General features: G+C 31.1%; 5 protein-coding genes across 7 annotated transcripts; 2 read left to right on the top strand and 3 right to left on the bottom strand.

Moving 5' to 3' along the window:
- Nucleotides 1-7,544: 7,544 nt before the first annotated feature.
- LOC123899169 (G-type lectin S-receptor-like serine/threonine-protein kinase At4g03230) lies at nucleotides 7,545-11,563 on the top strand. Its single transcript, XM_045950239.1, has 8 exons — nucleotides 7,545-9,002; nucleotides 9,090-9,548; nucleotides 9,691-9,819; nucleotides 9,931-10,133; nucleotides 10,203-10,413; nucleotides 10,513-10,750; nucleotides 10,859-11,009; nucleotides 11,110-11,563. Exons 1-8 carry the CDS (start codon nucleotides 7,709-7,711, stop codon nucleotides 11,407-11,409), a joined length of 2,985 nt encoding a protein of 994 aa, XP_045806195.1. The 5' UTR covers nucleotides 7,545-7,708; the 3' UTR covers nucleotides 11,410-11,563.
- Nucleotides 8,597-13,672, bottom strand: LOC123899170 (deacetoxyvindoline 4-hydroxylase-like). 3 transcript variants are annotated; one of them, XM_045950240.1, is made up of 2 exons: nucleotides 13,313-13,672; nucleotides 8,597-8,726 (listed from the first exon to the last, which is right to left on the bottom strand). In XM_045950240.1, exons 1-2 carry the CDS (start codon nucleotides 13,529-13,531, stop codon nucleotides 8,718-8,720), a joined length of 228 nt encoding a protein of 75 aa, XP_045806196.1. In that variant the 5' UTR covers nucleotides 13,532-13,672; the 3' UTR covers nucleotides 8,597-8,717. The 3 variants fall into 3 exon arrangements, 1 of the variants encoding a protein (XP_045806196.1); XR_006805527.1 differs by lacking the exon at nucleotides 8,597-8,726 and adding an exon at nucleotides 11,496-12,914; XR_006805526.1 differs by lacking the exon at nucleotides 8,597-8,726 and adding an exon at nucleotides 11,496-11,687.
- Nucleotides 13,673-17,933: 4,261 nt separating this feature from the next.
- On the top strand, nucleotides 17,934-18,701 carry LOC123898373 (calcium-binding protein PBP1-like). The gene has a single exon (XM_045949310.1). It carries the CDS (start codon nucleotides 18,181-18,183, stop codon nucleotides 18,526-18,528), a length of 348 nt encoding a protein of 115 aa, XP_045805266.1. The 5' UTR covers nucleotides 17,934-18,180; the 3' UTR covers nucleotides 18,529-18,701.
- A 5,025-nt stretch (nucleotides 18,702-23,726) lies between these two features.
- LOC123896549 (fasciclin-like arabinogalactan protein 21) lies at nucleotides 23,727-24,773 on the bottom strand. The gene has a single exon (XM_045946925.1). It carries the CDS (start codon nucleotides 24,771-24,773, stop codon nucleotides 23,727-23,729), a length of 1,047 nt encoding a protein of 348 aa, XP_045802881.1.
- Nucleotides 24,774-26,446: 1,673 nt separating this feature from the next.
- LOC123899514 lies at nucleotides 26,447-27,230 on the bottom strand. The gene has a single exon (XM_045950663.1). The coding sequence runs from the start codon at nucleotides 27,131-27,133 to the stop codon at nucleotides 26,768-26,770; it is 366 nt and encodes a 121-aa protein (XP_045806619.1). The 5' UTR covers nucleotides 27,134-27,230; the 3' UTR covers nucleotides 26,447-26,767.
- Between the last annotated feature and the right edge of the window lie 310 nt (nucleotides 27,231-27,540).

The raw sequence follows: 27,540 nt of genomic DNA, 5'->3' as shown, positions 1-27,540 counted from the left end.
AAAATTACTTAACCAAAGTGATAACCAAGTTTGCAAGTATGACTTGCAAATTTGCAATTTTCCAAAAGAGTGCTTGCTTACACTCAATTCATGATTCAAAAGTCAAGTACTTAATCTTGTTCCATTCAATCTGAGTCTTAAAATCATAATAACATGAATCTGATTTGTTAAATGGAACAAGTTTTCCTCACTGAGTTCATAATGCAAAAGAATAATTGAATCCCATAAAAATTATAGAAAAACCAAAATCCATCGGTATTGAATTGGAACCAAATGACATAATATATGAGATCAACTTGAAGCAAAGAAAATTGCAGCACATATGAAACAAAACAAAAAAATACCTTAACTTAAACTCTTTGTTTCATTCTGCAAAACTAGAAAAAACGATAAGTGCATACCATATATATCAATAGACTGGTACTGCCGTATCATTATAAATTAAAATTCTCATGAAATTAAATTAAGCAAAAACTTAAGTTCTCTCATGCTTGAAACCAAAACCGCAGCCCCAAATAGATTTGAATCCTCATCATGAATAAAACCAAATCATCATTATTTTACTATGAACAAAAATAAATTAATTGAAGACCATATCGAGAATATCGACGGTGCATCACAAAATCATGGCTGAATTCATATGACTTTATTACAAGAGTTCAAACCACAGCACAAAATTTAAATAAAATAATGATGATAAAAATCAAAGTGATTATAATTAAATCACATAAGCCGAAAGATAAAACTGTGTTGCAAAAGCAATCAGCCGAAACATAGTATACCAGTCACCAGTGCATATAACTCATAATCATGAAACGAAAAGCAAATAAACACACTGAACGGAAATTGCCGAAAACCAAATAGAGACCAATAAAATTAAATTGGTATAAAATCTTGTTTTCTAAATGATCAAACATGATAGGCTCTGATACCACTTGTTAGTTTTCAATTGATTCATAAACCCTAGAGTCGATCATGTTAATCATCAAGAAAATACTTTAGCCATAAGCGGAAGCGTACCTGAGTTTGAGTTCGCCATATGTGAAGATCAAAGGTCAAAGGTCACGGGTATGTGTGATCATCCAACCGCAGAATTCCTTATTGGCTCCTAAAACCTCTTCTGATGGGGATGAAGAGAGAACTTTTTGACTGAGCGCCGTTTTCACGTTATTCTGCAATTGGGGACCATAACCCCTATAAATAACCTTAGGGTTATTTCCTATTTATTTCAAATTTCTAATTTGGCCCCTCATCAAATTAGATATTGACTTATGGTATCTACACAATAAATTGTCTTTCATGATATTTATGCTTTTAGCCATAGACTTATATATTATTAATTAGACCACTGATGCTTTGGCTAATTACATAATGACCCTAACACATGTAATATTACTATTGTGACCCAAAAATCCTAACATAAGAAACATTTCATTTTTTAGATTCATCGTAGAATGAATGTATTTAGATTATATTATTGTCTAGATACATCAATTCCACAATGAATCTAAAAAGTTAACTTTTTCTTATATATAAGAATGAAGGGAGTATATTAAGAGGGAGTACATGAGATACCCGATACAACCAAGAAACAATACAACCAACATCAACCCAAAAAATGCTCACACACCCAGCGGCATTACCACATATCAAACCCATCCATTGATAAAGCTTGGACCTATGAGAAGATTCAAATGGACAAGAAATGAAGAAATGATCACAATTTTTTGTAAACCGCTGCAAAATTTTTATCATTGCATTCATGGAGAAACCAGAACGACATCCCAAGAGTGGAAAATTTTATCTCTGAGCAAGTTTAAAATGGACAATCGAAAGAATGAACAATAAAAAAACCAATCATAACTATATTTGGAATCTAGTATGGAGCTTAGTTTAAAAGGAGTTTAGGTTCACTCTATTTATTATTCCTCGATATGAAAAAAGATAGATACAAGTGAAGATTAGTGGGACCTATTAAAAGTGGATCCTACTGATTTGTGGACCCCACTTATATTTACTTGTTGGCCTATTGGAGGATGAAAAAAAAGGGTGTTGTTAACATGTGCATATAGGGCACATGTTAAGGTATATTAATATAGAAATTTAATATTTAATGATACAAAATATAATGCTTAAAAAGTTAAAATTTAATGTTCAACATTTAATACTTTCTATTTTTGTTTCCTTAACATGTGCTTTTGGTGCACATGTTAACATTCTCCAAAAAAAATCCTTCTTAAGCATCTTTTGATAAATTCAACAAAATTGGATAAAGATATTTTTCAAAGTTGAATGGCTCAAGATATTGTGAAGACCCTATGATGTATATGACATTTATGATTAGAGAATTATTTTCCCACTCTACCGGTTACTTGCGCCTCCTATATGCATTTCCCATTTTACACTTTCGCGCCTTAAGTAGCAGACATTATAAAATTCATGGCATGGTGTTTTTTCCTCAAAATTTCAAATTTTTATAACGTCCGCTACTTAAATAGCGGATGTTATAAAAATCTTGGTAGGGTGTTGTTTTCTCAAAAATTTTATTTTTATAACGTCTGCTACTTAAGTAACGGATAATATAAATGTTATATAACATCCGCTACTTAAGTAAGTAGCGGACGTTATAAAAATGAGATTTTTGAGAAAACAACACCCTCCTACATATAATCCGCTACTTAAATAGCGGACATAATATATTGATAATTTCGTAGGACGCGCCCTAGAATCGATAAGATGACAAAAGTAAGTCTCTTATAATTATTGCAGTACTTTTAGTACATGCAATAAAAACAACCGTAAACAATGCAGTTGTTTCTCGGGACCTCAAATATAGCTATAAGGATAAAACTTAGGTACAGTTCCAAATATCCTGTTCCTACTGTTGGCCTATCATAGTGTGCCAGGTGGACTCTTTGCCACATCACACAATAACTCCGTTAACTTTTTTTTTTCTTTTCGTTCAACCCCTTTCATCATTCATCCTTATCACAATTCTGCTACAATCTTACTTTCACCATAGTTGCAGTGCAGGTGAAAATTATAATTGTCCTATAAAACATCTTGTGAAAATCAATCAAATGTGCCATAATCCAATGCCCCACTGTTGCAACTAAAAAACAAATTAAAAAGAAACTCAGCAGACTATAATAAGAATGAAATATTTCTTCAACAATATGCTCAACACTTCTTCTCCTTGACTCTGGCGTTATGTTTCCGATGGCTAGATATGATGTTATTCATCTTCTCCGCTTCCTCAATCAATTCCTATATTGTTCCATCCGGCACCAGGGAAATCTCTATCCCGCTCCGTGTTCGTTCGTCCGTCGCTGCTGTGAATCTGATAGCAAACAGCAAACTGTCCTTATCGGCGTTAGTCGTATGGTCGTTGGCCGCCGCAAGATTCAAATCCGAACAAGGTGATGAAGGTCACAGGGAATTGAATCCGGTGGATTGTTGTTTGAGGCACAACAAAAATAGAGATTGAAAAAAAGAAAAAGGCTTAAATGCAGTTTTGCCCCCCCTGTTTTGATTAAATCGGAATTTTACCCCCCCTGTTTTAAAACGCGGACTTTTACCCCCCTGTTTTATAATTTGTTGGATTTTGCCCCCCCTAAAATTCTGCTTTCGAGTCACAACTTTAAAGCTTCGCACACAACTCAATTTTGATCAATAATTTACCAAAAGGATATCGAAATGACCGTAATCGAGTTATCTTTCCACATAATCAAACCCCACTGAATTTGGAGTTACAAAGAGAGATTAATTACCGTTTTAGTGAAGGTATGTCCCCCAAAATTCTGCAAAAAATCTGCTTTCGAGTCACAACTTCAAAGCTTCGCATACAACTCAATTTAGATCCATAATTCACCAAACGGCTACCAAAATGACCGTAATCGAGTTATCTTTCCACATAATCAAACCCCACTGAATTTGGAGTTACAAAGAGAGATTAATTACCGTTTTAGTGAAGGTATGTCCCCCAAAATTCTGCAAAAAATCTGCTTTCGTGTCACAACTTCAAAGCTTCGCATACAACTCAATTTGGATCCATAATTCACCAAACGGCTACCGAAATGACCGTAATCGAGTTATATTTCCACATAATCAAACCCCACTGAATTTGGAGTTACAAAGAGAGATTAATTACCGTTTTAGTGAAGGTATGTCCCCCAAAATTCTGCAAAAAATCTGCTTTCGTGTCACAACTTCAAAGCTTCGCATACAACTCAATTTGGATCCATAATTCACCAAACGGCTACCGAAATGACCGTAATCGAGTTATATTTCCACATAATCAAACCCCACTGAATTTGGAGTTACAAAGAGAGATTAATTACCGTTTTAGTGAAGGTCTGTCCAATTACTAATTCTGCAGAAATCTACTTGTGATCTTCAAATTCAACATCGTCTACCGAACACATCGTAACTCCAAATTCGACGAAATTGAAATGCCAACAAGGTTAATTTCGTTAGATTTCCATACATGTAAATAGTATTAAAAAATGAGCTACAGGGTGAGAGGAATGACGAGAATACCAGTAGTAGTTTCATACGATAATTAATTTGAACAGACCTTCACTAAAACAGTAATTAATCTCTCTCTGTAACTCCAAATTTAGTGGAGTTTGATTCTGTGGAAAACTAACTCGATTACGGTCGTTTCGGTACCAGTTTGGTGAATTATTGATCCAAATTGAGTTCTGTGCGTAGCTTTGAACTTGAGGCTCAGAAGCAGATTTTGTGCAAAATTTTTGTGGGGGGCAAAATCCAACAAATTATAAAATAGGGGGGGTAAAATTCCGCATTTTAAAATAGGGGGGGTAAAATTCCGCATTTTTCAAAATAGGGGGGGTAAAACTGCATTTAAGCCAAAGAAAAAAGAAAGAAAGACGGAGATGATGAAAACAGTGTTATTTTATTTTAAATAATTTAAATAAATATTACACGTGACAATTTTTGAGTGGAGAACAGTAAAAACAGGATGGTTAGAACAGCATGCAAGTTTTCTCCTAGCTATAATAAACACTTGGGCCAAGAATTTGGGCTTACTATTTAGACCCCCCAAACTTAAGGACATATAATCTTTGAGATGGGCTGGCTTTGCTTGGGGCCCGCATTTCGTTTCCACAGTGAGTTTTCATCCATATTTTTCCGATGCTTTCTCTCCCGACCCCCCGTGATTCTTTTATACCCCCCAATATTCTAATTTTGCCCTTGTAGAAAAATTCCGTTCGTAGAAACCGAATTTTTTCTAGTGCAAATTCAGAGTAAATTTCGGTTTTTAGAAACCGAAAATTGTTTTCAAGGCAAAAAAAAACTTCGATTTCTATAAACCGATGTTTTTTCAAGGATAAAATTGGAATTCAGAAAGTATAAAAAAAACACGGGGGTCGGGAGAGAAAACATCTATTTTTCTATTCTAAACAAAAACAAAATAGTCCAAGACCAAAACCCAAGGATGAGCTTATGCCCCACGAAGGAAAGGACAATTGAAGAAGAAAAGTAAGTTGGTTTGACTGACTTCATATTAGCATCAAGCCATCAACTGATCAACGAGTGGCTATAAGATTAATTTTAATAAGAAAATAAAATAAAATTGCTAAGATTCTTACATTGACTTGAATATGATGCATTGACCATCACAATTCCACATTAATCCTTGTCTGTATACTCCCTTTAATTAAAGGGAAATGTTAACATGTGCATCTAAGATAAATGTTAAGAATACAAATATAGAAATATTTTCTCAAAACATGTGTATTATATCTTTTAAGCATTAAATTCGTTTATAATATTAAATGCAAATTTCTAATTATAGAAACCTTAACATGTGCCCTATATGCACATGTTAACAGCACCCTTAATTAAATACTCCACGCAATTGTTAGATGGTTAAGTGGAGTACTAATGGTATATTCCCGAATGGTTAAATGGTTCAGTGGTGATTAGCGCTGAACTTAATATGGAGGACCACGATTTAATCTACGCAACTGCGATTGGGAAGAGTCTGAAACCGCTTGATGCCATAACTGACATCCGAACCAAATTAGGTAGTCCAGTGAGCCGGATACTAGTGGCGAAAAAAATATTAATGGTATATTCACTCCGCCCTTAATTGTAAGACCGTTTTACACAAAAAAAAGTCACTTATTAATACTATCAATTTGTATTGAAATATGAAAAATAAACAATGAATGTATTAATACACAAGGACAATAATTTAGTAATAGTAACACGTTTTTATGTCAAAATTAGTACTCTAACAACTTTTCTTAATATATACGTTCAAAAAAAAAAACTTTTCTTAATATCCGTAATTTTTAGTAAATGTTCTTATAAAAGGGGACGGAGGCGGTAATTAATTTATCTAAATAACCACTCAAATGCAAAATATTAACACTTATTTCACATTTATAAAATGTCTAGAATTACACAGAATCGCTAGATATGATATAAACACGATAACAATTATCTTATGAGGTATTGGGTGCACACAAAATAAATTTATAATATTTTTAAATAACATTATGATCAAATAAGCAATTTTATTATATATGTTAAATAAATATTTTTTATAGGGTAAATTAGTAATTTATTTTCTTATCATATGCTACTGGTTTTAACCCATTTTAAATTCAAGATAATCATATAAATTACAAAGACATGAAATGATAAGTTTCAGGACTACCTTATCATATTTTGTTGTCTCGCCAAAAACTGGACTGAATTGAAACAGAATATGATACAATTATCATATTTTGTCTCTTATCCTAGCCATCATACGAGCCCTTATAGTATTCGGGTTAATGTGTCCGTTTGATATGCAAATATAAGTAATGGACATGACATGACATGACATAATAACACAAGACAAACATTTAAGATATTAATCAAATTTTTTCTCGTAGGATGTTTGGTGGATAAAAGATCATTTTAGTTGATAACAAGTAGTTTCGTGGTTCAGTGGGGAATAAAATTTCCATTTTTGGTTAATTATTTGGCCTCTAATTTGCCTAGTCCCAGAATAGTTTTAAAATCAAACGCAATACAATTAAAATTATCATATGAAATGTCTTATTTTTTAGCATGGTTAATAAGGATACGGTGATTATGATGATTTTCACAAATCAGCTTCCTAATCACGAAGCTAAGGCCTCAGGACATAAAGTTTAATGGTTAATGATAGAAACAAATGCATGTGTGTGTGTTGCAAAAATATCTCTCTACTCTATATTTGCTAATTTTATTTACAAAATAATATTTGTTTTATTATTTAGTGCAAGCCTAATACATTTGCTTGTTCTCACAAGCCTAAGTAAAAAGTATAAAATAATTTATAAAATAATTAAGCGTCCGTTTGGATTGACTTGTTTTTTAGCTTATGCAAAATAACTTATGCAAATAAATAAGTTTTTTAATGTAGTTTATGAGAAAACAACTTATAAAACTTATGAATTAATATAAGATCAAAAATAAGTCAAATCCAATCGGGCCATAAATCACAGTATTATTTAATAAGCGTGTCCGAATAATTCTAAGTTGAAGTTGTGACTATTCAAATATTTGATATTTCTCATCATTGAATAAGTGAGTGAGCAAATCAGAAGTTGCATCTAAGATGTTGATATCACCCTTTCAACTGGTTATAATTAAGGACTAATCCGAGAGAAAACATTGAACAAGTAATTATCTTGTACTACTAGATATGACAAACATTGTTCTATTTTCACTTAATTTTTTGCTGCTATGCTTTCAACTATGTTCAGCTAGAAATACTTTGAACTTTGGCAACAATATATCTCAACAAGAGAGTCTTGTTTCAATTGGAAAAAAATTTCAACTTGGTTTTTTTTCACCAAATGAAAGTGGTAGCAACACAACTAGTCTTAAGAAATACTTGGGAATATGGTATCGCAATTTGGAAGAAAAAAACACAGTGGTATGGGTAGCCAACAGAAACAAGCCTATTGTCGATTCAGACGGAGTTTTTCAAATTGCTGAGGATGGAAATCTTGTAGTAGCAGATGCATCACAGAGTTATTGGTCCACAGAATTAGCAAAAGTTTCCTCATCAAGAAACAGGTTAGTGAAGCTCTTGGATTCTGGAAACCTAGTACTAATGGATGATGATGGTTACATGTTGTGGCAAAGCTTCCAACATCCAACAGATACATTTCTTCCTGGTATGAAAATGAACATAAATTTAACTTTGAGTTCTTGGAGAAATGAGAATGATCCAGAAAGTGGAAGCTTCGCTTTTGAACAAGCGAAAAAAAGCTATAGAGTAAACAACCATTCACAACTTTACTGGGAATTTGATGGACAAAATTTAGATAAGATGTTTCACATAATTCTTGGCTTGTTGGAGAACACCACCACCTCACATTCCAACTACAGCAAGTTACTAAAGAAAAACATGACACAACAAATTTTTAATTATGATAAATCAAGGTTGGTGATGAATTCTAGTGGTGAGATACAATTTTGGAAGTGGGAGGATAACTTTCAATGGATGAAAATTTGGGGGCAGCCATCGGATATATGCGACATACATAACTATTGTGGTAACTTTAGCAGCTGCAGCAAATATAATTGGATTCCATGTAAGTGTTTGCCAGGATTTCGTAAGTTGTCGGATGATGCTCCTCGTTACCAGCTTGGAGAACGGTTCCAAGGATGTGTTAGAAAATCGCAAACATCGTGTCTCCCAAAGGTCATGGCCACTGCCAACAATGAAATGATATTCATCAACTTAACAAAGATAAAAGTGGGAAATCCAGACATAGGATTGCAATCAGAATCAGAAGCAAATTGTCAATCTATGTGCCTTAACATGTGTTCTGTCTCTCGGTGCAATGCTTATTCGTATAATAATGCTACATATAGTGATCGTAGCAGCATCTTTTCATGTTGGATATGGACACGACAATTGCCTACACTTCAAGAGGATCAAGATGATGGTCGCGATCTTTCAATCCTAGTGAAGAGATCAGATATAGGTAATTTATGTATTTTTTAATTCACATATCATATTCTTAAAAGATAACAATTTTACAATAGATAAATCATTACTCATTATTGTGCAGAATCAACTGCAAAATCGTGCGAACCTTGTGGCACATATATAATTCCTTATCCTCTAAGCACCGGGCCAAAATGTGGAGACCCTATGTACAACAAATTCAGTTGTAACTTATTGACAGGCCAGCTTAGTTTCATGTTGTCAGATGGAAAATCATATCGAGTTACCGTTATTGATGAAGGTGGTAGAAAGTTTTATATCCAAACGAATGATACAAATCGTTGTGGTGATTCCAGTTCCAGTAGTTATCAAACTAGTTCACCTTTTAGTGTGATTAATTGGTGTTCTGACAAAGATGAAATAGAGCTCGATTGGGCACCGGCTCCCGAACCACATTGTGATAAATATGTTGAATGCATAAATTGGCCCCATTCCACATGCATTGCAAAAAATGGAGGAGAAACAAGGTGCTATTGTGATTCAAAATATTTGTGGAACGCCTCAAGTTTAACTTGTACCCGAGGTTAATTTTTAATTGGTCATATTCTCATCTCTAAATTTTTGTCGATATTTCAACTTTTTTTAGTACGGAATGAAAAGCGTTTTTGAGTGTGTAATTATAATGATATATGTGCCCTCTTATTTTCTGCATTTGTTTTGGACAGAATCATCAAGAAACCATTCAACAAATCGAATGCGATTGATTCTACCAGTAATTTGTATAGTCATCATTATCCTAACATGTACAATGGTGTTTGCTTATGTACGGAGAAAGAAAATAGGCCACAAGCTCGGTAATCATTTATGGTTTAGCATTTTGAATTGAAAGCGATGTTCAAATAGAATTTCTCATACATTTAATGTAAGCAAAGTTATAACTTTATACTTCTCTTTACTGAGTTCAGATAAGGTGAGCATTCAAATTCAGGAGAGTTTGTACAACAGTGAAAAACATGTGAAAGGTTTGATTGGCTTAGGAAGTTTAGAAGAAAATGATGGTGAAAGCATTGAAGTACCTTATTATACTTTTAGAAGCATTCAATTAGCTACAAATAATTTTTCAGATTCAAACAAGCTTGGACAAGGAGGTTATGGCCCTGTCCATAAGGTAATTGGTTCGGTTAACTTAACTCTCTTACCAGCAAAATATTGATAATATTTGGATTTTTATTTTCAGGGAAGGTTTCCTGGAGGCCAAGATATTGCTATAAAGAGGCTTTCAAGCGTTTCAACTCAAGGCTTACACGAATTTAAAAATGAGGTTGTTTTGATTGCGAAACTTCAACATCGAAATCTTGTTAGGCTTAGGGGCTATTGTGTTAAAGGAGCCGAAAAAATCCTACTATATGAATACATGTCAAACAAGAGCCTGGACACATTTATATTTGGTTAGTTAGTTCCACATATAACTTACTTAAAAGGTACTTTCATTATTACACTCATAAATTTATACTAACGTTGTTTTTTCAAATGTGAAATGTTGCAAGATCGAACAAGAACTGTACTTTTGGATTGGAAATTGCGGTTTGACATTATTATAGGCATTGCCCGAGGGATGCTTTATCTCCATCAAGACTCAAGATTGAGAGTGATTCATAGAGACCTTAAAACAAGCAACATTCTTTTAGACGAGGAGATGATTCCAAAGATATCAGACTTTGGTCTTGCCAAAATATTTGGCGGAAAAGAGACTGAAGCAAGCACACAAAGAGTAATGGGAACCTAGTAAGTTCTTTACGCAAATACAAAATGTTTAATTCATAATTTCTAAGTTTTGTTTAGACATGCTTGCGAAAAAATCCTACATTTAACGATCCTTTTTTTTTTTGGTAGCGGATATATGGCTCCAGAATATGCCTTGGATGGATTCTTTTCAATCAAATCAGATGTTTTTAGCTTTGGTATAGTCCTACTAGAGATTCTCAGTGGTAAAAAGAACACGGGATTCTTTCGGTCCCAACAAATTTCTAGCCTTTTGGGTTATGTATGTTTCTTCTACTACACTCTTGTTACTTTTTTTTTTGTTTTGATAAATGCTACTATATACATCGACTTAAAATACTTTTCATGAACATTTTATTTAGGCATGGAGATTATGGACAGAGAATAAGTTGCTGGATTTAATGGACTCTGCTATTAGTGAAACTTGCAATAAGAATGAATTCATTAAGTGTGCACATATTGGGCTCTTATGTGTACAAGATGAACCAGGTGATCGACCTACCATGTCAAATATTTTGACAATGCTTGACAGTGAAACTTCAATCATCCCAATTCCAACACAACCAACCTTTTTTATGACCAAACAACAATCATCTAGTTCTTCTTCTAGCAAACTAGAAATCAATATGCAATTTGATACTAGTTATCAACAAGGTCGCTAGTATAAATGTTGGAGTAATTCATAGTTTTGGAAGAACTTCATGGTTTCATTCTTCTTGTATTAGCATGTAAGGTTAACAGATTGGTATTTCTAAGCTATATATATTTTGACATTGAATTCACAACATGATTACAGACCCTGTCTTGTTAATTTAATAAAATGCTCGACCAAACATAACAAGATGTTACATAGCCCTGTTTATAAAACAGGGTTATGCCGTGCGTTGGCCAGACATAACAACGCAATAGTAGTAACCATCATCTACAATATCTACAATCTCTACAATAAAGAATATAGAAATTAATCCCAAAACCCTAACCCTAAAAATCAATTAAGACTTAATCCCAAAACCGTAACCATAAAAATCAATTAATCATTTTTCAAAGAAGATAACCATAACAAGAAATGAAATTAAACTACTCACAGCCATGAAAACCATGGTTGGCAACCAAAGTCTTCCCACCAAAATAACAACAGCATAAACAAAATATAATTTTGATATCATATGACCAAGTTTCCATATTTATGATATTTTATGGTTTCTTATAGTGTAAAACTTTTGCCTAAAAAAATAAATAGTGTAAAACTATTAATATTGAATAATTTTTATTGATTGTTATTTGGGTGTATTGAATTGAGATTTCAATGGATTTTAAAAGACTTTTTTATAATAAAAATGTCTTGAGGTATTCAATCAAGACTTTTATAAAATGTAAATAAATCTCGTGGTATTCAATTAAGACAATCAAGATTTTTTTTTCAATCCAACGAAATCTGTTGGTATTCAATTAAGATTTCTCATGATTTATAAAATGTCTTGTAGTATTCAAAAATATATAGATTTGAATGGATTCTTTCTTTGAATGGATTTTAATGGATTGTGTGAGACTTTTTAATTGAATAAAAAAAAATATGGATGAAGCCTCACTATGGAAACGAAACCGTCAAGAACAAAAAGAAAGAAGAAATTTAACATACAAAGTGAGAAAAATATTACATAAAGACAAAGCAAATTTAACTTGTTTACCACATGGTTTGCATGAATGAAAAATAGGGGGGTATGAATAGCTAGAAAGAAAGGTCTAAATTTGACTTGATAAAAATTCTTAAGATCTAGATTTGTCATAGGCTAATTAATTTTTAAGTATGACTCTTTATTTTTTTCTTAAATCTGCTATAACTTTTTATTTTTTGACTAAAAATCTGGTATAACTGCTTAAATGCATATTTCATACTCTCTCCGGACACAAATATAAGAAAAAATGCACTTTACATCCATTATTCCATGAATCTAAAAAATGCACTTTTGCTTATATTTGTGTTCGGAGAGAGTATAAAAATTTAATTTATTAATATGGTCGGTGTAAAATTATTTTAAACAAATTTAATAAAATGATCGAGCAAACATAACAAGATGTGGGAGGACCACAGTTCGATCCCCCGCAACTGCGATAGTAGGGGACTGGAACCACTTGATACCGGAACTGACTCCAAACCAGATTTAAACTGGTGGTGAAAAAAAATTAACAAGATGTTAGAAAATGGAAATATGAATTACTCAATTTGAGATTCTCTATTGCATATTGAGCATCTATATATATTTTATACAATCAATATAAAAGCATTTACACGGTTAATTATATGTATATTAATTAAATAACACTAGTATGACTATTTATCTTCCAAAAATAATAGCTTATAAAAAAAAATCTACCAAAATAAATAAATAAATAAATAAAAAACACTGATTATTTTAAAAATGACATTTGTTTAAGAAGACAACTTTTCAACTTACATTTACATGCTCTTAAACGTGAAAACAAAAGGAAAAATTGAAAGGAACGAAGACATGGAGAAGATTTTTCTTTTTCCAATAACGAGTATAATTAAAATTTTGTCCTTACCTCAATATCTTGTTCATGAAATCTACATGTTCCATCAATCATCTCATCCAAGACATCAACAGAAATTTCAAGATTAATCTCACTTGGAAAAATCTCCACTTTTTTGCATGCATCTTTAATTTGGTTAATTACCTCTACACGATTGATATTGTTGTGTATGAGGTCTATGATAGGAACGCTCAAATTGGAATCAGTTGCTGAGTTATTTTCCTCCATCATAATTCAGAGGAAAATAGTACTAGAGTTTTAGTGTGAGATCTGGCTCTAAAGAAAAAAATGTGGAATTAAATAAGGGATTTAAGAAACAAAAGATGCATTTTCACACTCAAATATTTGTACAATTAATTAAAGAAATAAGAGAATATGATGAGGACCACAATTCATAAAGGCATATGGGTACATTAATAGTATGGTTTGTCATATAGTTTTTTATGACAATATGTGGCTGTCATAGATGTTGAAGATAGTATATGTGATTAAGTGATAGTAATCTGAAATAAATTAATTAATAGGTATCATTTAGGCAAAGTGGTACCTATATGTGTAGTTTTAGTAATTAATGTGGTATTTTCTTTACGGGATTTTTTTTACGGAGTTTAGTGCATTTTATTCATTATAAAAGTCTCGATATAAGGTGGTTAATAATTAAAAACTTGATGACTAGCATATAAACGAGCTGCCTGAACTAATTCGCGAGCTACTCGATTAGCTTCTCTCCGAACATAAGTGTGTAAGTTATTAAATGAATACAACAACCTCTTACAATTATCTATAATGACTTCAAACTCCATACTATTCCTATTTTTACGGGAAGTTTTTTGTGGACCATCATTTTTGGAGTTATTTTTTTTCTTGATACTTTCTTTAGGCAAATAGGTAAGAAATTGCCTTTTTATGTGGACCATCAAAAACTTCAAATAACAATTAAATTAAATTTAGTTTTTTTTTTCTTTCTCAATGTAATAAGTATCACCGTTTAATACATTAAAAGCGGTGTTAATATACTGCATCTGTCCGATATGAAAATTTGTTCCAATATACGAGATAATTATCATTGATAAAAAATTCAAAATAATTATCATATGTGAGATAAATTATAACTAATAAAAATTTTAAAAAAACTATTTTATACGGGATAAATTTTAACTGATATATAAATTTTAACTATTATATACTAGAAAAATTATCACTGATAAAAAATTCAAAATAATTATCATATTTGAAACAAGTTATAACTAATAAAAATTTCAAAAAAAAAACTATTTTACACAGGATAAATTTTAACTATTGTATACGGGACAAATCATCACTAATAAAAATTTCAAAAGTTCAACAATATATATAATAATGATCACTAATAAAAAGTTCAACATTCTTGATATTAAAAAAAATGTCTACGGGAAAAATTCTTGGTATTAAAAAGTTCAACATTTTCCGTATTTAAAATAACTATCATATACGAATCAAATTTTTTATTTAACATTAATGCTAACTTTTAATATCAAAATTTACATATAAATCTATACTTAAATTAGAACTATTATATACAAATGCTATCTCACGGGTCTGTTACTATTTTCTTTACGGAAAGTTTTTTGCGGGTAAAAGTTAGGGATGACAATGGGTAGGGTAGGGTACTATAGTACTTATTCCCATACCCGCAGTTTGAAAAAAATAATCGTACTCATCCCCATACCCGCGTGAGAAACAACCTTTCTACATGTCCCCATACCCTATGGGTACCTAGGTACCAATACCGGTACCCGTTATCCGCAATTTTACTAAAAATAAATCGATCAATTATAAAATATCATATCGTTTTAATATAATTAATTTTTTTTTAAAGATTTTAATGTTGACTCATCAAAATTATAAACAAAAATTTTACTAACCTCATGTTAAAGTTCATTTCTTTCTTGACATATTCACATTGTGTTTGTATTATGTTATAAATAAACTTTTTTATTAAAAATTTGTAATAGTTTAATAGTGTTATTTTTTTTAAAATTGATATACATATGTAAGTATATAATAATATATATATATAAAATAAATAAATATATATTATGCGCGTATGGGGCGGGTACGGGTACGCACCCATACCCGTTGATTTTTGCGAGTAATTACCCATGCTCGTGCCCACACCCAAAATGCGGATTTTTACCCTACCCGTTATGGTTTTTTTGCGGGCGCCCACTGGGTATGGGTCAAATTGCTATCCTAGTAAAAGTTTAATTGAAAAAATACAGTATTTTTTTTTGTAACATGAGACAAAAAAGAAGAAAAAAAAACTAAGTCCTTGCAAAGGATGACACACCTCAAGTTTAATTGAATTGTTTTCCTTATAATTTTTCCTGTACTCTTTATATTTTTAATAAATTTTTATATTCATATTTTTAATATTATAAGAATTTTTTCCACAAAAATTTAACATTTTTAACAAAATATTAATTAAATACGAACTTTTAAGGGAAAAAAAATTAAATTAGAAATCTTTATAATGTTCTAAAAGCAAAGAATATTTTAAAGGTTATACACGAGTTGACTTAAAAACGGGAACTAAAAATTGTGACAAAAAAATATTTGGAAACAAAACTTACTAAAAAATTAGAGGTATTAAAAACAATTAAAAATATATTTATAAAGATAAAAAAAAAATTTAACCAAGTAATTGAAACACATAATATTAGACTGAAAAGGTCCTTTGTGAATAACCGGTAAACATTTTATTTATTTTTTAAAACTCAGTATATAATTTAAGAACCGATTAATTCGAAGGAAACAATTCTACCGTCCACTTACGGGGCAATAATCGGTAGACATGACCATGTGTTTTTGTATATTTGATTCAATCTTTTGGTTCCCCTTTGACAAAAATCTCCATGGTCAAAATTGGTGAAAGTCAATTAATGAGAAACGAATTAAACCTTACACAAAGGGCAAAGGGCAAGACTGACTCGACTCCATCCTAGTATATTTTTCAGCACTCGTGTCTACAAGAAAAGGTATTCAACCCTTGCCTTTGCTTTTAATTCTCCTATTCTTACTTTTATTTCAAGGAAAATATTCATGAAAGTCAATCTAGGAATTTTCTCATATATTAAAAAAGAAAATAGTTAAGGATATTAAATACAGTAAAATTAGTTATAAAAAAAATATATATAGTAAAATTATATTAGAATTTATGTCGTTAATATTCATAAGAAATGAAAAAAAAATGTTGTTTTTATTGTAATTTTTTTTGTATCCTTAATAAGTGCCTCGAGGCACTAGTTAGCATAATGTTGATAGAAATAATAGAAAAAGTTAATGTTAATAAGATAACTTTTTACATTTTCAATGTATTGAATGCACAATTTTCAAAACAAAATTTTCTTATTTATATGCTTAATTAGTGTCCGGGGGTACTATTTTCTTTTATATATTTTTCAAAACAAAAAAATTAGTATTTAGTTGATAATATTAGTATATTTCTACTTCACCATAATTTGAATGCTAGTCTTACTCTTTTAACTCCTCTAACCGCTGTGTTTCTCCATCATTCATATCTTAAAATAGAGCATTACTATTGAGTAGTTCCACGACACTCGTTAGTATTTTCCGTTAAAGTAAAATCCGACTTCTACTTCTAACACAACTAAAATAAACTTTTCTCATGCGTCAAAGTTGGATTTAGTATAGAAGAAGAGACACCCACTAACATAAGTTCAATATCAATATGTCTTAGAGATATCTTTGCCATTAAAAAAAATGTTTGAGAGATTTAATAATTGTATTTAATGTTTGATGCACCTCGAATAAGATTATCCCCTTCCCTCAAAGTTAGCTGTGAATTCTTTTACCATATTTTAATATTCTTCATATAATATTTTTTTTCACGAAATTGAGATTTTATTTAAATAAGGATGAAGTCCTTTACCATATTTAATAATGTCTCCACTCTATATAGCGACGATGACCAATCTTCATTAGAAAATCAATATGGAAGACATATGGTGGATTTTTTCCACTCCCAAATAAACTTTTCTTATACGCAAGAGTCAATGATCGAACTCACGACAATTTCCATTTTTACCAAATATCTTACACTTGAACCAATTTTGTTGGTTATTTTGATAATTTTAATCAATATAATTTTCTCAAGCTCATTATCCCTTGAATAAGTAAGCAAAACATACCACTTCGTTCAATCTAACAATTACTTAATCAAACCCATGAATAATTTTTTTTTACACAAACCATGAATAATTATAATCATTAAATTTAAGCAATTCATATATTTAATATATAAATTGTCTCTTGAATAAATCATAGGAACATTATATCACAATTTATCGCAGTCTAGATTGACTGCAATGCACTTTGCACGTAATTTCACACAATTTTACATCTTCATTAAAATGAGATTGGACGGTCTAAATTATATATTAATAACATTAATTATTTACAATCTCAACCGTTTCTTTTTTATCGGACGGCTGATAACTATGTTGTTAAGTAAATCCTTTTCCAATTTATTGCCCACATTAGAAAAACATGCAAGAAAGATCCTAGTCAAAGTCGATTAGATTAATAATCTACATTGACAAAAATACCCTCGACAACCTTCTAGGAAACAAGGAAGCAATTGCGATTATGTTTGAATTTGTTCTTCACAACCAAAAAGCTAATAAATCTCTGTTCCTTTGCTGTCATCTCTTAAGTCATAAGCGTTTCATCAATTTCCTTGAACCCCCTCATCTTATATATCTATATAAACACTTCAATTTTCATTCTTCAATCTCATCAAACAAAAAACTCACATTTATATATTCATATTCTTCATAAAAAAGTGATTTTTTTTTCCTATTGATATAAGTGATTAAGTGATGGATGGAATTGGCAAAGGAATTGATTTTGAAGATTTGTTACCGGTGATCGCGAATAAGTTAGGTGGTGAAGGATTAATGAAGGAACTAAGTAATGGGTTCAAGTTACTTATGGATAAAGACAAAGGTGTGATTACTTTGGAGAGTTTAAGGAAAAATTCTGCATTGATGGGTTTACAAGATTTGAAGGAAGATGAACTTTTGAGTATGATGAGAGAAGGTGATATTGATGGTGATGGTGCACTTACTGAAATGGAGTTTTGTGTTTTGATGTTTAGATTGAGTCCTCAATTGATGGAAGAATCATGGTTTTTGCTTGAAGAAGCATTGGATTATGAACTCAATTAACTATAATCATTCTTCTTAAATATGGTTTATGATTTAGTCATTGTTAACTTTTATATTATGGATTATGATTTTGTTTCTTCTTTTTTGTGTATTTGAAATTGGTTAGAAGAGGAATAAAATTTATACATGTATTACAACTATTTATCCTTATGAACAGATAATTGGATTGATTTATGCATTTATGGATTTTGATAATTAGTTTATTTTGTAAAATTGAATTGAATGATAAACATAAGAGCTAAAATCAAGTTTGTAGATGGAAGTTAGAATTCATTATAAAAAATTAGTAGCAATATCAATTAAATATGTGATATGTCAATATTTGACTTTTTTATGTTCAATTCTTTTTGCAGGCATGTTTTAATTTAAATAACTCAATGGTCAATAATTAATAGTCAAACGTCATAAATAGGTATTAGTACTAGTAGCTCACCCGGTGAATTAGGAGTATTTATCTGAACAATAAAAATAATAAAAATAAGTTATAAGAATGAAGTAAAAATTAATCAAAAGTCAATTGTAGGTATCAGACGTAAATCCCTTTTGTCAAAAAAAAAAAGGTATCAGACGTAAATTTATTTATGTAGTTTGTTCTCATTAGTTGTTAGATAAATAATTACAAATTATTAAAAAATAGCGTAACTCTCACCTTATATAACTTGAAAGTATTAGGTCATGCTAAATAGGATTTTTGGGGACTTGTTAAACATATGAGTGGTACTCCATTCCTTGGATCCGTGGGGGAACAATTGCACGTAGGTCAGTTCATGAACCTTTTTTTACTAAATTGTTTAGGATTTATTACAGCAAGACAAGATCAATTCAGTCGTGGGTGGAACTTTCCTTGAAATTTAGAATTAATTAAATTTATCCAATATTCATTAGTTACATTACATAATATATATGCTCACCGACTCTATTACATGTCAATTTGCACACAACTATTTCTTTGAGTTGAAGTTGTTGGAAACACCATCAAACTATATATTAAGATCTATCTTATATATTTTGAACTTTGAACGTTTGAATATATTCTAATTTTATTAAAAATTAAATTTTTTTTTAATATCAATCAACACCGTCAAGAATATTCTACCGTCGTCAAACTACGCACGCTATTCATGAATGAATCCACCGTTTGCATGACATGAAATGTGAAAGTATATGTTGTTTACTCTCATCATGGCTTACTATTATTATAAATAAAAATTTATTTTTTATGTTTGTTGAATAAGTAAATTTAATATATAATATAGATTAAATATACATCAATTTTAATTAATTTAAAAAATACATTCTTACTTATAATGATGACCGACAAAAATAATCTTAAAAACTATATTCTGAATTTATTGAGTTCTGCCGGGCTGGCTGTGCAGGGCGCCAAAGGATAACAATGGGTAGATTATGGATAAAGTACTATAGTACTCATCCCCATACCCGTGTGGGTAACAATCTTTGTATCTGTCCCCATATCCTATGGGTACCTAAGTACCCATACCCGTTACCCGCAATTTTACTAAAAATAAATCGATCAATGATAAAATATCATATCATCTTAATATAATTAATTTATTTTAAAGATTTTAATATGGACTCATGAAAATTATAAACAAAAATTTTACTAACCTCATGTTAAAGTTCATTTCTTTGTTGACATATTCACATTGTGTTTGTATTATGTTATAAATAAACATTTTTATTAAAAATGTGTAATAGTTTAATACTGTTGTATTTTTACTTCATGTACAAGGATTCTATAAGCTTTTTATAGATTTTATGGTTTCTCCACTCATTGTGTGGTTATAGATTTTGCTAGGGATTTTAAGCTTCGATAGATCTAAAATTTGGAGTGGAGTAAGGTCTATGGAGTTATTTGAGGAAGAGGACATTGAAATGGAGTAAGGTTTGCACAAGTTACGTTGGTGTGGATCATCTCAGCTATGGATATAGGATTTTATAGAGTATATAGAGAGTGTTAGAAGGTGTGTTTTTAGATTAAATTAATATTTGCATTGGATCCTACTCTCTCCAGTCTTAAATATAAGCAAAAGTATTTTGACTTTTGTTTATATTTAAGACCGAATGGAATGAGTATATAGTAGTAATCAGGGCCGGTTTTGGGCCAGGGCAACCAGACCCCAAGCTCAGGGCCACCAAAATATCGGGGCCTCAATTTTTTTGGCCCATTAATGATATGATTGGTTGATGGTTTCTCTCCCGACCCCCCCATTTTTTTTCTACCCTCTGAATTTCCGTTTTTGCCCTTGGGGGGTACTTCGATTTATACGAACCGAATTTTTTTGTCATGCTAAAAAATTTCGGTTTATATAAACCGAAATATTGTGTTCCAATTTTTTTTTCCAGCTTTCCACTTTCCTGCATAAATTCTGCATGAGACCCTCAACTTCCACAATTTATTTGAAATACTAAACGATGTCCGATTTGAGTAAACGACCACTCGTTGGAAAGCTTAGGGTGTCAAGAATACAAATATAATTTTTGTTATGATGGTTAACTATCCAGTTGGTTCAGTTTGACCAAATAATGGGTACTGGTACAGAAACAGAGCATAAATTTTTCTCAAACTTGTAGGTCATACTATACTTAATGAAATTTAACAATTCCGGTGTCAATCTTGTAGTAAATTTTGTCTTCTTTACACTGGATTAAAAATCATTAGCATACGACTTATATCAGAGAGCTATGATAAATTTACAACAGGTATCTCTACAACATTTTATAGAAACTTTTCTCAAACTTGTAGGTAGATTTTCTCATACTATACTTAATGAAATTTAATAATTCCGGTGGCAATCTTGTAGTAAATTTTGTCTTCTTTACACTGGATCAAAAATCATTAGCATACAACCTATATTCAGAGAGATATGCTAAATTCACCACAGGTAGCTCTACACGAATTTTCACATAAAATTTCCTTCTTTTTGGGGGTATATGTTATTTCGGTTTATATAAACCGAATTTTTTTTCATGTTTAAAAACTTCGATTTATATAAACCGAAGTTTGTTGGCAAAAAAATTTCATACCGTAAGAAGCAAAATGAGATTTTTGGGGGTAGAAAAGAAATGAGGGGGGTCGGGACAGAAAAGTTATGATTGGTTAAGTATATATATTGTATAACATAAAATCTCAAGTTACTTAATCTACCATAATGGTATCGCGCAGGGATTAAAGACTTCTGGACTCCTCCCAATCATATTTTTAAAATCCTATATCCATAACAAAAATATGATTTTAAAATAATTTGTGTGATGGTCATCATCATTATGAATGTCACCTTATAGCCTTTATATGTAAAAACAAAAATCCTGATCAGTCCAATCTAATTTCAAAAGGAGAATGTTAACTTGTGCCCTTAAGGCACATGTTAAGGAAGCAAAAATAGAAATTATTAAATGCTAATTTGTGCATTTTGACTTTTGAAGCATTAAATTTCTTGTATCATTCAATGTTGAATTTCTATTTTGGTATATCTAAGGGCACATGTTAACAAGACCCATTTCAAAAATTCAGATTTTTCCAAGTAGATACAAGATAGATTCTTAGATAGACAAGCCCACCATTCATCCCAAAACTTAATCATTAATTAGTCTATTCCCGTTATTATGTTGACGCATATATGCAAAATTTGTTAAGCTACTACTATAAGAATGGAATATGTGACGATGCAATAAGTGGACAGTAGTGAAAATCTGAAACTCTTAATCTCGATAAAAGACATATAGACATAAAATTAGATTCTTGATTTGTCAATTTTTGACGCATTTATTAAGCTATATAAGAATGGAAATTTCTTAAGCTATGTAACATTAAGCTATAAGAATGGCGAGTAAGTAGTGAAAATCTGAAACCCTTTCTTTTTGGTATGATGGAAAGAAAGTGAGAGGAAGGAAAATTACGCAAATCAATGCATGAATTTGGACCAACTTTAGTCCATGTTCATGCATTGATTTGCGTAATTTTCCTTCCTCCCAATTTCTTTCCATTGTTCCAAACAGATCCAATCTCGATAAAATATAGAGTTCTGGATAAAAGAAGAGAGAATGAATTCATAGAGTCTATTATAAAACTTCAAGTTACGTTTTGATCATACTACCTAAACGTAATTTTTCATTTTTTTTATAAAACTTCGGCATTTTGTAAGATCAATCAAGTAAATTATACGTGTTGATCATACTACCTAGATGGAGTTTTTCGTTTTTTGTAGTAGAACTCTAAGCATTTTGAGTCTCCATACCATCACTACCACCACGACATCATCACCACTAACACTAGTGTGTGCGTGCGCCCGTGTGCATGATTGGTGCATGCGTGTGTTTAAATAAATAAATTATAAATTAATATAAATAAATTTTAGTTTTGGTGAGATCAAGTTAAAATCTCCAATATCTTGTCAAAAAAAGTTAAAATCTCCAATAGAAGTTTTTTATTTCAAGGAGGATCCAAAAATAAAGAGATTTACTAAAACTTTAGAAAGACTATTTAACAGACAATTTAGTGAGCGCAAGGTAATGTGATGGTTGAAGGAACATTCAAAATATCAGACATGTCAAACATGTTTACATTACTAAATTTATAGCAACAGTTAATTTGAATCATTTTACATGTCTTTTCTATTTAAATTTGTTTTGTGATCATACTTGAAATATGCATGAATATCTATTGCTGCAAATGAGCCCAACTTGTGACATGAAATTGTATTAGATTTACTTTTACCACCTTATCCATTTTCTGGTACGCTCTACAAATTTACCAAAATACCTTCGCCACTACTTAAGTAGCGAACGTTATCCGCTACTTAAATAGCGGACGACATTTTTCTAAAAAATTTCATCTTTATAACATCCGCTACTTAAGTAGCATAAGAGTAAAACGGGAAACGCGAAGGACGCGCGAGTAATCGGACGATTGGCAAAAGGAGATCTCAAATTGTATTAAGTCATTGACACATGACATGAAATGTAAAAGTATTGAATTGAACATCTATTGTATCAAAAGTTGCAACAAACTATAAGAATTTACATGAAAACACTCTTGAAGGAATCAAGATACTATAAGAATTTATGTATTCAGAATAACCAAATGAAACTAAAAATGATACAAATTTACATGATTACATCAAAATGTAGAAACTATACAAATTGTGACAAAATTGACCCTTAAACTTTCATCATCTTCAAGCAGTAATCTCAGCAATTTTAAAAGCTCTAGAAATTCCATGAATAACAAATTTCTCAGAAACAACCATATCAGGTTTCACAATCTCAATTCCATTAACAACAACACCAGACATAAACTCAAGAACACCATCAATTTCAAGATCATCATTAAGCACAAGTGTCTTCAAAAGAGTCCTAACAGGAAAAGAACTTAGTTCTCTATAAGTCAATTTCTGAGGCAGAATATGAAACCTCACAAATCTATCAAGCACACTTGAAGGGTAATTAAGTAAATTCACATCAGGTGGAGCAAAAATTGTAGCAGAACTAAAACTCATTGAATCTTTTTGAATCCCTTCAATAACAGAATGCAATGCAATTGAAAATGATGAATACCCTTTTGAACTAAGTAACTGAACAACCTTGTTCCATTCAATAACATTGTTGAAATCATATGTTGAATTGTTGTTCTTGAATAATCGACAATTAGGCGAACGAATGAAATCAGAACCACCTTGTAAAACTTCAAGTTGTAAAGAAGTAAAAGGTCCAAGAACACCATGAATGTTAAATTCTTCACCAAGAAACAAATCAGGGTTTGATATCAAAACATTGTTAATCTCTACCCTTTTCTGCAAAGTTTCAATCTTTGTTAATGAAGCATTCTTTTCGCGAAAAAGGGTTGTTATACAATCTCCTTGAGACTTATTTAGAAGCTCTTCCATGGTGAGTTTTGTAGTGAAAGTGTGATAACGAAGAAGACTTTTAAGAAACCAAAGAGGGAGTGAAGTGTTTTTGATAGCAGAATCTTTGATAGCAAAGAAAGTTGAGTTTTTTGGAGGAAGATAGAATGGTGGAGAATTATGAAGAAGATCAGCCATGAGAATGAAACCTGAATTTTTGAGAGCTTCTGTTGCATTTGATGAGAGTTTGTGAGTTTGTGATGGAATTTCTTGAGGGGTGTTTTTGGAATTTGAGTGTATTGCTGAAGTGATTGCTATTACACCAAGTGTTATAGATGCTATGAAGTAGATTGGAAACCAACACCAACATGAATAAGCCATGTTTGAGATTTGATCAATGATTGCGTCATGAACAAGAAGAAGATGAAGAAGATGAAGAAAGAATGGTTCTTTTTGGAGGGAGAAAACAGAGGAAATAATGCTTTTTCTTTTTTCTTTCTTTTTGTTTTTTGATTTTCAAAGTGATTTGATTTGTGGAAGTTATATTTTTTTGGGATGTTTTGGGTTGGATAATATTATGGCCTTTTAAGAATGATGAAATTTTTTATAGAAAATTGTTAGCTATACCCCTACAATTTATTTTTTTTAAATGGCCTTTTAATTCTCATGAAGATGGGACATGATAATTTCAAATTTGACTACGAACTAAGTAAAAACTGGTCAAAAATTAATTTTATCATAAATTAAATTTGGAGTCTCCCAAATAATTTCACCTAATTATTATTTTTTTTGACGAAACCTCCTAAATTTTTTTAGAACTAGATAATTGAACAATTTAAAAAATGAAGAAAATCCAAACTCGAATTAATCATGTGAACTTTAGGTATTGTGTCTACATGGAGGTTTGACCATGTTGTTATGGCTTTATGGTTCCACCATGGTTTAGGAAGGTCCAAATTAAAATCTTGAATGTGAACAATAAACCTACATAGTGTTGTTAGTTATACAATAATTTTTTTGGAGTATATTTACTTAATACAGTAAGTTAAAAACTCATGATATATTGAAATAATAATTAAAATTAAGCTCATGTGCCATTTGTAGTAGTATTGTTCTTTACTCCCAAAAGAAACTCAAAAAAGGAGAAGAAAAAGTTGTTCTTAATATAACAGTCAAGTTCCTAAATCAATACTATGAGGTATGAGCTGTTGGCATTACATTTTCTGATAATAATAACTATATTAATGTAAACCATATTGAACTAGCATATATTTTACTTTGGTCCACCAAAAAAAAATCAAATAAAAAAGGAGAAAATAATTTTTTAGTTTGTCATGCAGATTAATATTTAGTGGCTCCCTCTACAACGTGATTGAGGCACCGACCTTTAGTTTTTTCTAACTACAAAGTTAAAATTGATACGGTCATAATTTACCGTCCCACCCTCTTGGACAACTAAAATAATTCAATAAAATTGTTAAATTATGGATAGGGACATATAAAATTGAGTACATGATGGTCAAGTCAGTCATATAGGACTACTAAACTTTTTACATTAGCCTTTTCTGTTTTTTCTTAAAAAGTAACGAGTGAGATACTATTATATATATCTTCTTGCTTTATAAAATTATTATAATCCTTCTGTCTTTACCAATTCACAATACCAAACTCATTGTATATTGTACCATTCTACCATGTTAGTTAAAATAATGTTATGGTGCTAGATGGATTAACTATGAAGAAAACCACAAGGAATCAGGACCAGATATTTCGTTAAAAGGCAATGTGAATTTCTTAGCAACTTTTAACACTTTCTTGTGAAAGAAAGTACTTTACTTATACTCTATAAAATTGGTGAGCACTTTCTTATAACTAATGTGAAATTCTTAAACACACATCCTCGCGCGAGGAAAATTACCCCCTTACAATCCAATTTAGTAGGATTGAGTTAGACTCGCTCAACTTCCAATTCTAAGATACTCTAATTACTTTAACAAATCAAAAGAAATACACAGAGGAGAAGAAGAAGAAGAAGTAGAAGAAGATACTTATCTAACAAAAATCTTAAAATGAATTTCATATATTCCCTACATAGTAGTATAATGTAAACAATACCAAATGGTATCTGCAATACAATATATGAACATCATATTTCAATCCTCGAATATATCATCAGTGACTTGTTTTATGGTGCAATCGACTGCAAATCGTTAAATTAAAAATATATTTTAATATAACGTTATGTTGTCGACCGCACCATAAACCCAAAGTCCTTCAAACATAGCATTTGTTTCAAATCACAATTTTCTTCCTAGTCCCTAAACTAATCCTAAAATGTATACATCAAAAAGAGCAAAGAATTGAAACAGAGCATTTCAGTGAACACCACCACCACCATCATCCTTTTTCCTTGTAACACGAAGGTAGCAAAAGACAACAGCAAAAGTTGCAGTAACTAGACCACCTATGATTACACCTCCACCAGCCATGTCAGATGAATGATGTTTTCCCATCCTTCTAATATCTGGTCCCTCAGCTTTAGATTCTCTTTTTCCCTCTTCATTTGATGAAATTTTCCCTGTGGAGTTAGCAATTGTGTCATTCTTGTGATAACTTGGATGGACTTGAGTTTGATTTTTGAGCTCCAATGGTGCCTCAGAGTACACCTCATGTGCCATGGCTACCAAGAAGATCTGTGTTAACATGAGAAAAATCAAGGCAACTTTGGTCATTGTGAACATTAATTAATGTGTGATGTTGTAATAGTTGTTTAAGGTAATGGATAAGTTGAGATTCTATGGTTTCTAGTTTGAAGAGAAGTGTGAATGTTAAGCAAAGAAATGTGAGGGAATGCACAATGGGTGAAGGGGGTTTTATAGAGAAGGGGTGAAGGGCAAGATCCTTTCTTTGGGAAACTTATTTTGGGACTTGGATCCGACGCAATAACTACATCACTCAGGAATGCGTCTTGGTCGTTCGATCAAAATCAACAGTTGAGATTAGTTATATATGAAATTGTATAATTAAAAATAATATTAGATGAGAATGATTAATATAGAAAAACTAGTGGTCTTACTTCCACAAATTCACTCTTTTCATTTTTCACAATTATCAAATGAAAAATGCTAAATAGTGTTCCGGGGGCACT

Source organism: Trifolium pratense, linkage group LG7 (assembly GCF_020283565.1).
Source record: "Trifolium pratense cultivar HEN17-A07 linkage group LG7, ARS_RC_1.1, whole genome shotgun sequence".
NCBI classification, from domain to species: Eukaryota; Viridiplantae; Streptophyta; class Magnoliopsida; order Fabales; family Fabaceae; genus Trifolium; species Trifolium pratense.
The sequence above is the reverse complement of the archived record's forward strand: the minus strand, read 5'-3'. Positions and strand labels throughout refer to the sequence as shown.

Bases quoted from the DNA above. Each gene is read 5' to 3' on its own strand.
- LOC123899169 (XM_045950239.1), top strand. From the start codon at position 7,709: ATGACAAACATTGTTCTATTTTCACTTAATTTTTTGCTGCTATGCTTT. The intron at 9,003-9,089 runs GTAATTTATGTA...ATTATTGTGCAG, and splicing joins AGTGAAGAGATCAGATATAG to AATCAACTGCAAAATCGTGC. The intron at 9,820-9,930 runs GTAATCATTTAT...TACTGAGTTCAG, and splicing joins GAAAATAGGCCACAAGCTCG to ATAAGGTGAGCATTCAAATT.
- LOC123899170 (XM_045950240.1), bottom strand. From the start codon at position 13,531: ATGATGGAGGAAAATAACTCAGCAACTGATTCCAATTTGAGCGTTCCT.
- LOC123898373 (XM_045949310.1), top strand. From the start codon at position 18,181: ATGGATGGAATTGGCAAAGGAATTGATTTTGAAGATTTGTTACCGGTG.
- LOC123896549 (XM_045946925.1), bottom strand. From the start codon at position 24,773: ATGGCTTATTCATGTTGGTGTTGGTTTCCAATCTACTTCATAGCATCT.
- LOC123899514 (XM_045950663.1), bottom strand. From the start codon at position 27,133: ATGTTCACAATGACCAAAGTTGCCTTGATTTTTCTCATGTTAACACAG.